Here is a 12220-nt window from a genome sequence, read left to right on the forward strand (position 1 = left end):
TCTACCATCTTCTGGGTTATACTTTTCCTTCCTCTGTATTCCAAAAGTTTCTACAGCTTGGTAGCCCAAAGCACCATGTTGTTTTTTTATTGCTTTTCCGTCTATTTGACTAATTTTTTTTTTCTTTTCCCCTCACACTAGAGCTCAGGAGAAAAGCCATTTTCCAGTGGAATAGTATTTTGGAACTTGACCACCTAGCTTGCTTTGGGATCTGATGCACATCTCTGGTTTCCTTGGTGCTCTACACTCATACTTGAACCAGGAACGTGGTCTTTTTTTTATTAATTTTTTTCTTTGCTGTTTCTCACACATCTTAAAATATTGCTGTGTTTTTTATTTTTTGCAATTATTTTGTAATCAAAGACTAAACGAAAGGAGAAAATGAAGCAGAAATAATTGAAAGGTACGGGTTTCTGAAGGCAGTTGATTGATTGCATTTAAAACTGAGCTGATCCTAAACATATATATTCCTGGTGTTAAGTGTTAAATGTTAAATGTTAGATACTTCCTAACATTTAACACCAGGAACAATGAATGAATGGAAATCCAAAATATCTGTAAATGTTCATTAAAATTAAAAAAATAAAATTTAAAAAAAGTTAGGTCCTCCCCACTGCATGCACACACACACACACACACACACACACACACACATACAGGTGAGTACAAATACATACAAGAATGCACATATTCATAGTAATACACATTAATATACAAATGAATGCACATGTGAACATATTAACACATGCACATATGAACATACTACATATACTCACTCATTTAAAAATACCTAAAATTGACAATGAATAGTGGAAGCAGGAGTGGCATCCACTTCCTGAACAACATGCTTTTGGAAACTCTATGAATTTTGATAAATGACAATAGTTATAGAAAGACTGCAGGTCTTTTATTCATAGGGTCTCTATGAGTTGTACTCGACTGGACAGCAATCAATGTGGTCTTAATCATAGGAGCTGTGTTTCATTTGGAAAGTCAATAAAATTGTATTGGTCACTTAGTATGAGCCAGACAGCTTGGTGTTAACAGATAATAGATGCTTTATTGAACCCATTATCTAATCACCTTTAGTGTTATTTAATGTGCTAATATCACCACTACAGCTGTAAAGCAGGTATCCAATGCATGCTGACACCAAGAGTAGGAAATGAGGTACATGTCCTTTGCTAATTATCAGGCCTTTACTTTATAGCTCTTTCAGACCCTTCCATCTACACCGTTAGTCTCTTGGGCTACTCTTTTTTTTGTTTTGTTTTGTTTTTAAAATTACTATTATTCATTTTAATGAAAATTTACAGAGATTTAGGATTTCCATTAATTCATTGTTGCGCTTTTCTTCCTGCCCACCCCTCCCCTCCAGTTCATTCTTCTCTGAAAAGTAAAACTCTTTCATTGTTATACAATCCCTACCCCCAAGTCCAATCCAGTATGCATTAAGCTACTCTTACAACATGGGGACAGAGGTGGGGGGATGCTGAACCTCTCTACTTCTAGTCCAGTGCCTTATGGGTAGGTGTTTATCCTTAGGCTCGTCCATTGTATGCCAGAATGGCCTAAATCCCTTCTCTGATATCACGACAGTAGAAATATATTACAAAATGTGATTTGAGAAGTTGATGTACAAGAATGATGTAAAAGGTTTATAATCTTTTAAGTTTAGAATGAAAAAATATTTACATTTTTGAAAAATTATTGTAACCAGAACACAGCAGACATTATACTGGAAACCAGGCAGGGGAATTTAGAATTAATTTGATTTGGTAAAATGTATTTCTCTAGAGGGCGGGCGGCAGCAGCGGGCCCTGAGCTGCAGGGCCGGAGCGGCGGTGGCGCCATGTCCGACACCGAGAAACTCAATTTGGACTCTATCATCGGGCGCCTGCTGGAAGTGCAAGGCTCGCATCCCGGGAAAAATGTCCAGCTGATGGAGAACGAGATCCGTGGATTGTGCCTCAAGTCCCGGGAGATCTTCCTGAGCCAGCCCATTCTTCTGGAGCTGGAGGCACCCCTCAAGATATGCGGTGACATCCACGGCCAGTACTATGACCTCCTGCGGCTGTTCGAGTACGGTGGCTTCCCGCCAGAGAGCAACTACCTCTTCCTGGGGGACTACGTGGACCGGGGCAAGCAGTCCCTGGAGACCATCTGCCTGCTGCTGGCCTACAAGATCAAGTACCCGGAAAACTTCTTTCTGCTCCGTGGGAACCACGAGTGTGCCAGCATCAACCGCATGTATGGCTTCTTTGATGAGTGCAAGAGACGCTACAACATCAAACTGTGGAAAACGTTCACCGACTGCTTCAACTGCCTGCCCATCGCGGCCGTTGTGGACGAGAAGATCTTCTGCTGCCACGGAGGCCTGTCCCCTGACCTGCAGTCCATGGAGCAGATCCGGCGCATCATGCGGCCCACGGACGTGCCCGACCACGGTCTGCTGTGCGACCTGCTTTGGTCCGACCCCGACAAAGATGTGCAGGGTTGGGGCGAGAATGACCGCGGGGTCTCCTTTACCTTCGGGGCTGAGGTGGTGGCCAAATTCCTGCACAAGCATGACCTGGACCTCATCTGCCGGGCGCACCAGGTAGTGGAAGACGGCTATGAGTTCTTTGCCAAGCGGCAGCTGGTAACACTTTTCTCAGCTCCCAACTACTGCGGCGAGTTCGACAACGCCGGCGCCATGATGAGTGTGGACGAGACGCTCATGTGCTCCTTCCAGATCCTCAAGCCCACAGACATGAACAAGGGGAAGTATGGGCAGTTCAGTGGCCTGAATCCCGGGGGGCGGCCCGTCACGCCACCCCGCAATTCTGCCAAAGCCAAGAAGTAGCCTCCTCGTGGCCACCCTCTGCCCCCAGACAGTGAGCTGACCGTCCAGAAGCCCGCTGCCACGGGTCAGGGCGGCCTGGGCCCACCCCACATGACTCGAGCCTTGGCCTGTTTCCTTTTTTTAATGAATCAGTAGCAGTGTCCAATCCCCAGGCTTTGAGGGTTGTGAGCCGGATCCTGGGGCCAAGACTGCAGCTCAGGGTAAAGGCAGGCCGGGTCGTGAGTGTCCAGCAGCGCTGGGCCTTGGGGCTGGCAGCTGGATCCTGGGGCAACCCGTCTGGTCTCTTGAATAAAGATGAAAGCTGGAAAAAAAAATGTATTTCTCTGTACTATTACTTTGAAAGAATATAGGCAAAACAATACACAGAATAGCTCAGACAAGTTTCGGAAGAGGGATTTAAAACCATGTGAGTTGTAATTGCTTCCTCCTTTCCCACTGGACCTTAGCAATTACTATCTTGTTCTCATCTCTAACTATATCATTCTCATCTATAACTGAGCCATCATCTGACCATATATTTACTATCATCCCATCCTCTTAGAATGTAAATATTCTAAGGTTTGGGGACTGGACTTGTTTTACAGTCTGTTGTACCATCCAAAGGAATTCTGGTGGTGTAGGGTTAACCTGTTGCACTGTTAACCAAAAGGTCAGAAGTTCGAATTCACCAGCTGTTCCTTTGCAGAAACAGGAGGAGGAGTTCCTTCCATAAAGAGTTACAGCCTCATGAACCCAGGGAGAATTGCTGAGTTACAGTCAACTTGTTGGCAGTGGATGGGAGGGAATAAATCCTTGAATTTGAATAATTATTCTAGGAACCAGAAAGGTAATTATTCTGGATTTATGGTTTATGAAATTGTCTCCTCCCCGCCCCCAAGGAGAGACTAAACTTGCTGCTGTTGAATCCATTCCGACTCATGGTAACCCCTTGTGTCACAGATTACAATTTCTCTATAGGCTGCAATATTAATGGAAGCATATCTTTCCCCATTTCTTCTGTGATATTGGTAGGTGAGTTGGAATTGCCTTCCTTTACTATCGTTGTTATGTGTCTTCAAGTTGGAACTGATTCATAGCTGACCCTCTGGAGGCTTTTCAGAGGCTGTGAATCACACTGAAGAAAATGACTTCTCCTTCTCCCTCAAAGCAGCTGGTGGATTAGAACTGTGTGTCTTTGGGTTGACAGCACAACTCCTTACCACTAGACCTCCGCTACCCTATACTGGTTGAACATAAACCTTTCGTTTAGACCAGTGACATAAGGTCTACTAAATGGAGGGGGGGCGGGAATCTAACCTGCTCTCACAATCTGACTCATGCCAACCCTATAGTGGAACTGTCTTATTCACTCAAAACAAAACAAACAAGTGTGTACAGACAGTAAGTAGAATGTTAGGATGGAGTAGAACTATACCTTACAGTTTCTAAGACTAGCCTTTCATGGAAACAGATGGCTATGTCTTTCTCCCACAGAGTGACTTGTGTCTTTGAATGGTGGTCTTTTTGAGTAGCAGCTAATGTTTTAAACACTGTACCAACAGGACTTCTTGAAATGGGCCATAGATTGTTGTTGTTGTGTGCCATCGAGTGAGAACTAATAGCTGACCTTCCAGTGGGTTTTCAGAGGCAATAAATCACATGGGAGGACATTGCCAGTCTTTCTCCTAGAAATGATAATATGCGTCAGAGTTCAGGAAGTCAGGAGCTCTTGCCATCCTGCCATGAATCCAGCACAGCACGGACCAGGAGAGTATCAGGAATAAACGGAGAGAAATGGGAGACTACAGGTCCCCCCCTCATTTTCTGCATGATTACTCCTACTCTCTTCATCTTCCCAGTCCATGGATGTGGAAGAGGAGATGGGCAAAATTAGAGCAAAATGGTTTCGACAGTTTAGCTGCACGTAATATGCTGAGCAAAGTGATTTTTCCACCCACTTCCTTTCTAGGACTATCATGTTATAATGCTGTAGTTTCACCATCCCTAACTTTCATGTCAAAACCTACTTCCTTGAAGCAGGAGGGATTTTTAAGAGTTCTTTCTGACTTAAGAGAAATAAGACAAAGCTACCTGAATATGATTCTAGCATTTATGGAAGGAGGGTGAGGGCCATCTTGAGACATGCCTCCGTTTTCTTACTTACTGGCCGACTAACTGCGGGAAGTCATGCACGGAGCTGGAGCATTGTGAATAGGGTAAAGGCAGTATGGGAGAATTTGCCAGAAGGCTCAGAAGCATCTAATCAGTCCATTTGCAGCTGAGAATCCCTGAGTGCTGTTGAATTGTCTTGCTCTTGCTTTCTCAGCCAGTCAAGGCTTCCACTGAGCCGAGTTTCCCCGAGCTTGAGACGTAGGATTGAAAGCATCTACATTTGCTTCTCTTCAGGGCCAGGCTCTCAACTTTGGAAGAATAGCCCACAGTCCTCCTGAGTTATTGGTACTTGTTATTAATTAGGTCTCTGCCATTGTCCTTAGCTGACCTGCAGAGCAAAAGAATAAGTCATAAGGAGGAATTAATAATTCCATCACAGTGTAGCATAGAGATAAGCCAGTAATTGCCAAGTCAGATGGGTACACACAGATAGATTGTTAGCTGGTTATTCGATAATGAAAGAGCAGACCTTTTACGTAAGTTTATGAATAATGTTTCTCATAAACACAGGAGATAGATTATCCCAGAAAAGCTTCCTCTATGAACCTGAGATCATCAGCAATCACAATAATGAAATATTAATAACAAATTTCAGAATCTATCAGGAATAAATTTCATAAGCCACTATAATAAGCTTCTGGTTTCTAATTTTGGAGGTAAGCGAAATGAAATATTACTGAAGGCAGAAAGAGAAGCATGTGTTTTGCACTTGGGGCCAAAATCAAGATTATTACATCAGAAAGAGTAGGTCGGAAGAAGTGGCAGTGGTGAGAACAATAGAATGTGTAAATGATTCACCTATTACCATGCTTACTGCTACTTCTCATTTTAATTTTATTGATTTTCCACATAGAAATAAATTATTTCATTAGTCTAATTTTAGGAAAAACGTCTTTTTTTTGGTAAGCATTGTATAATCACACCTTTATGTTGTGAAAGTTTGTGGAAGTATATTTGTTTGTTCCCTAGCAACTATAGGAACTCTGGAATTTTCAGCTGGAGATCAAAAGTGGAATCCTTAATATAGAAATAAAATTAGATGCTTATTAGTAAAAATAGTGCATGTGGTAATTTTGAATGACTACCAAAAAATAGGAAAATGAAAATTCATCCATCAATATATCTTCATTGTTCTAATCAATATAAATCCACGTGGGTGGCACCTATCACAAATCCAATTTACAGCTACTATGTTTAGCATCCTCATTGAGCTTATTTTCTTTGTGGTTTTAATTACTTGAATTGAGATATCCAAATGAATCAGTACTGAATAATTGTTCAGGTATTACCGAGGATAGCATGCCACATTTATACAAATTAATAGGAGCACAAATAGGACTGTGTATATATTGTTACTTTCCTAGATGTTGTTATTCATGATCTTCTACGTTTTGAAGTATCTCTTGCAGTGGGGCAGTGCTCATATTAGAAGTTCTCTTTCCTATTCCAATTTGTGATTTTTAAAAAAACCCAAAACGTCAAAAGGCAGTTGGGATTGTTCCAAAATTAGATAGTGGGATTGGTGGCACAACTCTGAACAAAACTAGGGAAAAAAAAATACTGTAAACTTTGAAAGAGTGAGTTTTATGGCATATGAAATATAATTCAATAAAGCTGTTAATAGATTTTAAAGGGGACAGTTGGGTCCCTCATCCTTGCGATACTTCCTCTTCAGCATTGCCTCCAGAGGTAGTCAGCAGCATCCTCTAACTTGCCTTCTGGTCACTCTCGGAGCACTCATGAAAGCGAGGATTGCCAAAAAGGAAATAAAACTTTCCGGTTGTTAGGCACTGTTGAATCCCCTACTAGTCATAGTAACTATGAACAAGTGACTGGAACCTTGTTCTATCCTGTACTATCCTCATGATCTCTTACATGCTAGAGCATCCAGTCACTGTGTTAGTTCATTTGGATGGCACAGAACAAAGATTAAAGGAAGAGGCTCTGGTGTGTTGTAGTGTTAACACAAAGGCTGTGCATCTCCAGTGCTGCAAATTCACCAGTGATTCTGAAGGAGAAAGATGGACAGTCTCCTCCCATTAACATCTACAGGATAAATACTGCATAGTGCCGCTGCTGTGAAATGGGACTGACATGGGGGTCGGGGGAAACCTAAGAAAAGAGGGCATAAATAATGTATACTGCATTGAAACAGAGGAGGGAGAGAACTGTTTAAAAGGAAAATAGGATTAGGTATTTTCGTGACAAGATTACAGAAAAATAAAGGCATGGTAGACTGTGGACTTGGGAGGGAGGATTGTGTAATAATGAAAGAATTTTTTTTTCCCCAAAGAGTAAAACAAACTGGGGGGAGGGTGGGGTGAGGAGGGAGAAAAATATGCAACAATGAATGAATGGGAATAAATTAAATGGAAAGAATATGCTGTAAAAATATATGTTGCATTAAAAAACTCAATAATAATTAAAAAGATCTACAGACTCAGAAACGTGAACTGACTTAATGACAGTGAACTTGATCTTCAATTTTAGGAGCCCTAACACGGTGGGTAAGTGCTTGCAGCCAATCAGATCCTCCACTGTAGAAAACTTGAAAGTCTGTTTCTGTGAAACTCTATGAGACACTTCTACTTTTTCCTGTAGAGCAGCTATGATTTGGAATCAACTAATAAACGGCAGTGGGTTAGGTCGTGGAAGACAGGATCTCTACAATTAAAGCAAATATTCTAGATGATTTTAAGAAAAAGGAGAGATAAATAAATGTAGATGAAAGAGATATACCTCCCTGCAGCTAAACTTTTCAAAGGCTCAGAGCAGGTTTAAGAGGATCTGGAGGTATTTGAGAAAATTAGTAGCATTTCAGGTTGAGAAGACTTTGCAGATATGTCAGTGTTGTTAGGTGCCATGGAGTAGAATACAACCCATAGTGACCCCATGAACAGTAGATCTGAACCCTGTTCTGTCCTTTGCCATCTCACACTTCCTGATAGACTAAAGCCCATTGTGGCAGTCACCATGTCAAGGGTGTTCTTCTCCTTCACCAACCCTCTGCATTTCTGAACATTGTGGTTTAAGGGAAACATTACAGAGCAAAATAATTTTTGGAGATATATTGTTGTCATGTGCCATTGAGTTGCTTGCAACTCATAGCAACCCTATGTTCAAGAGCCCTAAATGCTGCCCTATCCTATGCCAACCTCAGCGACTCTGACACACTCTTTCCCATGACCCCAATCACAGAATTGACCCATCTCATTGAGGGGATCTTCCTCTCCTGCACCATCCCTCCACTCTCCCAAACATCATGTCCCTCTCCAAGGACCAGTCCCTCCTTGCAACATGCCCAAAGTATGTCAGATGAAGCTTTAGAATCCTTGACTCCAAGGAACATTCCAGCTTAACCCTCTCCAGGACAAACCTGACTGTTCTCTTGGCTGTCCATGGTATATTCAACACTCTTCTCCAGCACCACAGCTCGAAGGCATCAATTCTCTTTCTATCATCCCTAGTCATTGTCCAGGACTCTGACACACAGCACACAATTATGTAGACTATGGCCTGGATCAGGTGCACCTTAGTTTCCAGCCTGATGTCGTTGCTCTTCAGTACTCTTGACTTTCCCAATGCAATTCATCTCTTGATTTCCTGGCTGCTGGTACCAAAGGTGTTGACTGTGGAGCCAAGTAAATGAAAAGTATTAACTAGATATAGGGAGCAATAAAAGAAAAGCACATAGGTGGGGAAAGAAGCATGGGACTCACAAAAATGCAACTGCATATTTGAAAGTTATTAACTAGTTGGTAATTGTTAGGTGCCATTGAATTGAGTGTGACTCATAGCAACCCTATGAACAACAGATCTGAACCTTGTCACCGTTCTCACCATCTCTGACACGCTTGAGTCCATTGTTGTAGTCCCTATGTTGAAGGTCTTCCTCTCTTTTGTTGATTCTCCACGTTTTCAAGCAGGCTTTCTGCCTCCAAGGAGTTGCCTCTCCTACCAACATGCCCAAAGAATGTGAGATTCATCTTTGTAATCCTTGCCCCCAAGAAGCATCTAGCTGTACTTTCTATGCTGTTGTTAAGTGCTGTCGAGTAGTAGACAAGTCATAGCTATCAATTTGTTCTTTTGCCAATCTATGGGATATTCAGTGCTCTTATCCAACACCACAATTCTAGACATCAAGTCTTCTGTCATGCTTAGCCATTGTCCAGCTCTCAGATGCATAGCAAGTGATTGAAAAGGCCATTGTCTGAATCAGGCACACCTTAATCTTCAGATTAACATCATTGTTCCGCAGTGATTTGCAGAGGTCTCTGACAGCAGACTTGGTCAATGCAAAACATCTCCTGATCTCCTGATTGCTGGTAGCAGAGGTGGGGATTGTGGATCCAAGTACAAAGAAATAATTGACAATTTCAATCTTTTCCCCTCTATCACGATGTTGCTTAATGGTCCACTGGTGCGGATTTTTCTCTTCATGTTGCTATGCAATCCATATTGACAACTCTAGTCTTTGATCTTCTGTAGCAAGTGTCCTCTTCATTTTCAGCAAGTAAGGTTTTGTCATCTGCACATTGTTGATGAGTCTTTGTCTGATCCTGATCTCACACTCTTCTTCATAGAGTCCAGCTTCTTGAGTGATTTGCTCAGTATACAGATTGATTAGGTATGGAGAAAAGATGCAACTTTGACATACATCTTTCCTGACTTTAAAGCAATGCAACCTGCGTTATGCAGATGACACAACCCTGCTTGCAGCGCTTGCTGCAGAAGGTCAAGGACGGCAGCCTTCAATACGGATTGAAGCTCAACATCAAGAAAACAAAGATTCTCACCATTGGGCCAACTGGCAGCATCAGTATGGATGGTGAAGAGATTGAAATAGTTAACAGTTTACTTGACTCCACAGTCAACACTTGGTAACAGCAGCCAGGAAATCAAGAGACAAATTGAATTGAGAAACTCAGCTGTTAGGGGCCTCTCAAGAGTACTGAAGAGCAACGAAGTCAGGCTGGAGACTAAGGTGCACTTGATCCAGGCTATAGTCTTCACAAACATGTGCTATGCATTGGAGAGTTGGACATTGAATAGGGATGATAGAAAGAGAATTGATGCCTTTGAGTTGTGGTGCTGGAGAAGGGTGTTGAATATACCATGGACAGCTAGGAGAACAAACAGGTTTGTCCTGGAGAGGGTGAAGCTGGAATGCTCCTTGGAGTCAAGAGTACTGAAGCTTCATCTGACATACTTTGGGCATGTTGCAAGGAGGGACTGGTCCTTGGAGAAGGACATCGTGTTTGGGAGAGTGGAGGGATGGTGCAGGAGATGATGAGCCCCTCGATGCGATGGGTCAATTCTGTGATTGGAGTGGTGGGAATGAGTGTGTCGGAGCCACCGAGGTTGGCATAGGATAGGGCAGCATTTATGGCTCTGGTACATATGGTTGCTATGAGTTGCAAGTGACTTGATGACTTGATGGCTCATAATACCAGCAACAAACCATGCAATGTTTCTTTGCTCTGTAGGTGTATGACACACATGAGATACTGTAGTCACCCTATAGAAAAGTCTAAAGAAGTATAAAATTGTATCACTGAATCAATAGGGAGCTCTGGTGCCATAGTTCATAGGAGGTAGCACCGCTAACCCAAAGGGTACACCTCTCTGGTGGTTTCAATCCTCCAGTAGCTCTGAGGGAGAGAGATGGGCAGTAGCGTCCCTTGAAATTTACAGCTTTGGAAACCTAATGGAGGGTCAACTATGAGTTGATTCTGACTCAGCGAAAATGCGTTTATCATGGAATCAAGCAACCAGTTCCTCTTTTTAAGCTCAATGTAAGTAATTTCTTTAAATCTAAGTTCTAGAGAAAGGCTAGTTTCACCTTAGAGACTTGTAACTCTCATGCATTCTTCTCAAGAATGACCTATACCCTCTTTTCTCCTTTGGCTTCCTGGAAGTTAACATAAAAATCTGATGCTCAATTAAAGTAAATAGGTTTTTCTTTATGATCAACATAAAATGTTCTTTTCAAGTTCACTAATTCAGTTCCTATATATTAATCACACAATCTGGTGCTAAGCATATAGTAGTGACTGAGACAGATTATCAACCTTGTCTTCAGGGAGCTTATAGTTTAGTGGAAGACTCAGACAATAAATAGGTAATTAAAAAGTGCATGTAATTTGTATTTTTTTTTACTGGTCTGTATTTCCTGTTTATATTTGTGATTAGCTTGGTGAATGTGTAATTATTAAGTACCTTTGTGGTATTAATTGGGATATAAATAAATATAAATAACTGCACAAAAATGTGGCAGTGGGGAAATACTGTATATTTTAAGTGAATTTTAATGTAATGAATTCAAATACATAAGGATTTTCCCCCTGTAAATTATGTGGCTATAGCCACATCAGTGGACGAAATAAAACTTCCAAAGTTAAGAATCTTTGGTTTTTAAAGCAGTAAGGAACATAGTAAAGCAGAATTTTCCTGTGTGCTATCTGATCTTGAAGCACACTCTGAGAAATATACACATACACAAACAAAAGAGGAATTTCACACTACTTTATACTGTCTAGTCCCATTACACTGTGTTCTACATAACTATTTCTGTGCTTCTGTCAATGGTACACGCATTACAATCAAGTCTTCAGATGACTAAAGGATTTACTCAGTCCTCTCACATCATTAAGGCATAAGTGGCAATAGCATTCTTGAAGATGAATAGTCAATCAAATGTGTGAATCATGTCTTTTTCAGGATCTCTCTGGTCAGAAGTTAAAATGAACATGGTTATGGTTGGTGATCCACATTTAAAATAAGCATTTACGTGGTGTCCTAGAGTATAGAGTGAGCTTAATCAGAGTTGACCTGTGACCTCTGGTATATTATCACTTATTGGGAGGTAGAGGTCAGGCTAGTACACAAGCAGATGGTTGTTGTTAGGTAACATCAAGTCAGCTCTTAATCATATGGACGGTGGTAAAACAGAATGAAACGCAGCCAGACCCTGAGCCACCTAACAGTCTCTGCTGTTAATCCCATTGTTGTGCTTTGTCTTCTATCAAGCTGGATCTGACTAATGGTCATCCTTCACCTGATTTCCAAGGCTTTATGGGAGGAAGCCACCTATTTTTCTCCCTTGGAGCAACTGGTGGGTCTGAATCAGTGACCTTGTGACTTGCAACTCAACATTTAACTCATGCCATCAGGACTGCTTCATATTCTTAGAAATCCAAAGGGTTGGGGCAGCAGGTGGTTCTG

General features: G+C 41.7%; 1 protein-coding gene across 2 annotated transcripts; it reads left to right on the forward strand.

Moving 5' to 3' along the window:
• The first annotated feature begins 1852 nt into the window (after positions 1-1852).
• Positions 1853-2845, forward strand: LOC102864013 (serine/threonine-protein phosphatase PP1-alpha catalytic subunit-like). Of its 2 annotated transcripts, XM_006885051.1 has the most exons (2): positions 1853-1906; positions 2033-2845. In XM_006885051.1, exons 1-2 carry the CDS (start codon positions 1853-1855, stop codon positions 2843-2845), a joined length of 867 nt encoding a protein of 288 aa, XP_006885113.1. The 2 variants fall into 2 exon arrangements, with proteins under 2 accessions (XP_006885113.1, XP_006885112.1); XM_006885050.1 differs by having other exon boundaries at positions 1853-2845.
• Positions 2846-12220: the final 9375 nt, after the last annotated feature.

Source organism: Elephantulus edwardii, unplaced genomic scaffold (assembly GCF_000299155.1).
Source record: "Elephantulus edwardii isolate Elephantulus edwardi_28Jun2011 unplaced genomic scaffold, EleEdw1.0 scaffold00040, whole genome shotgun sequence".
NCBI classification, from domain to species: domain Eukaryota; kingdom Metazoa; phylum Chordata; class Mammalia; order Macroscelidea; family Macroscelididae; genus Elephantulus; species Elephantulus edwardii.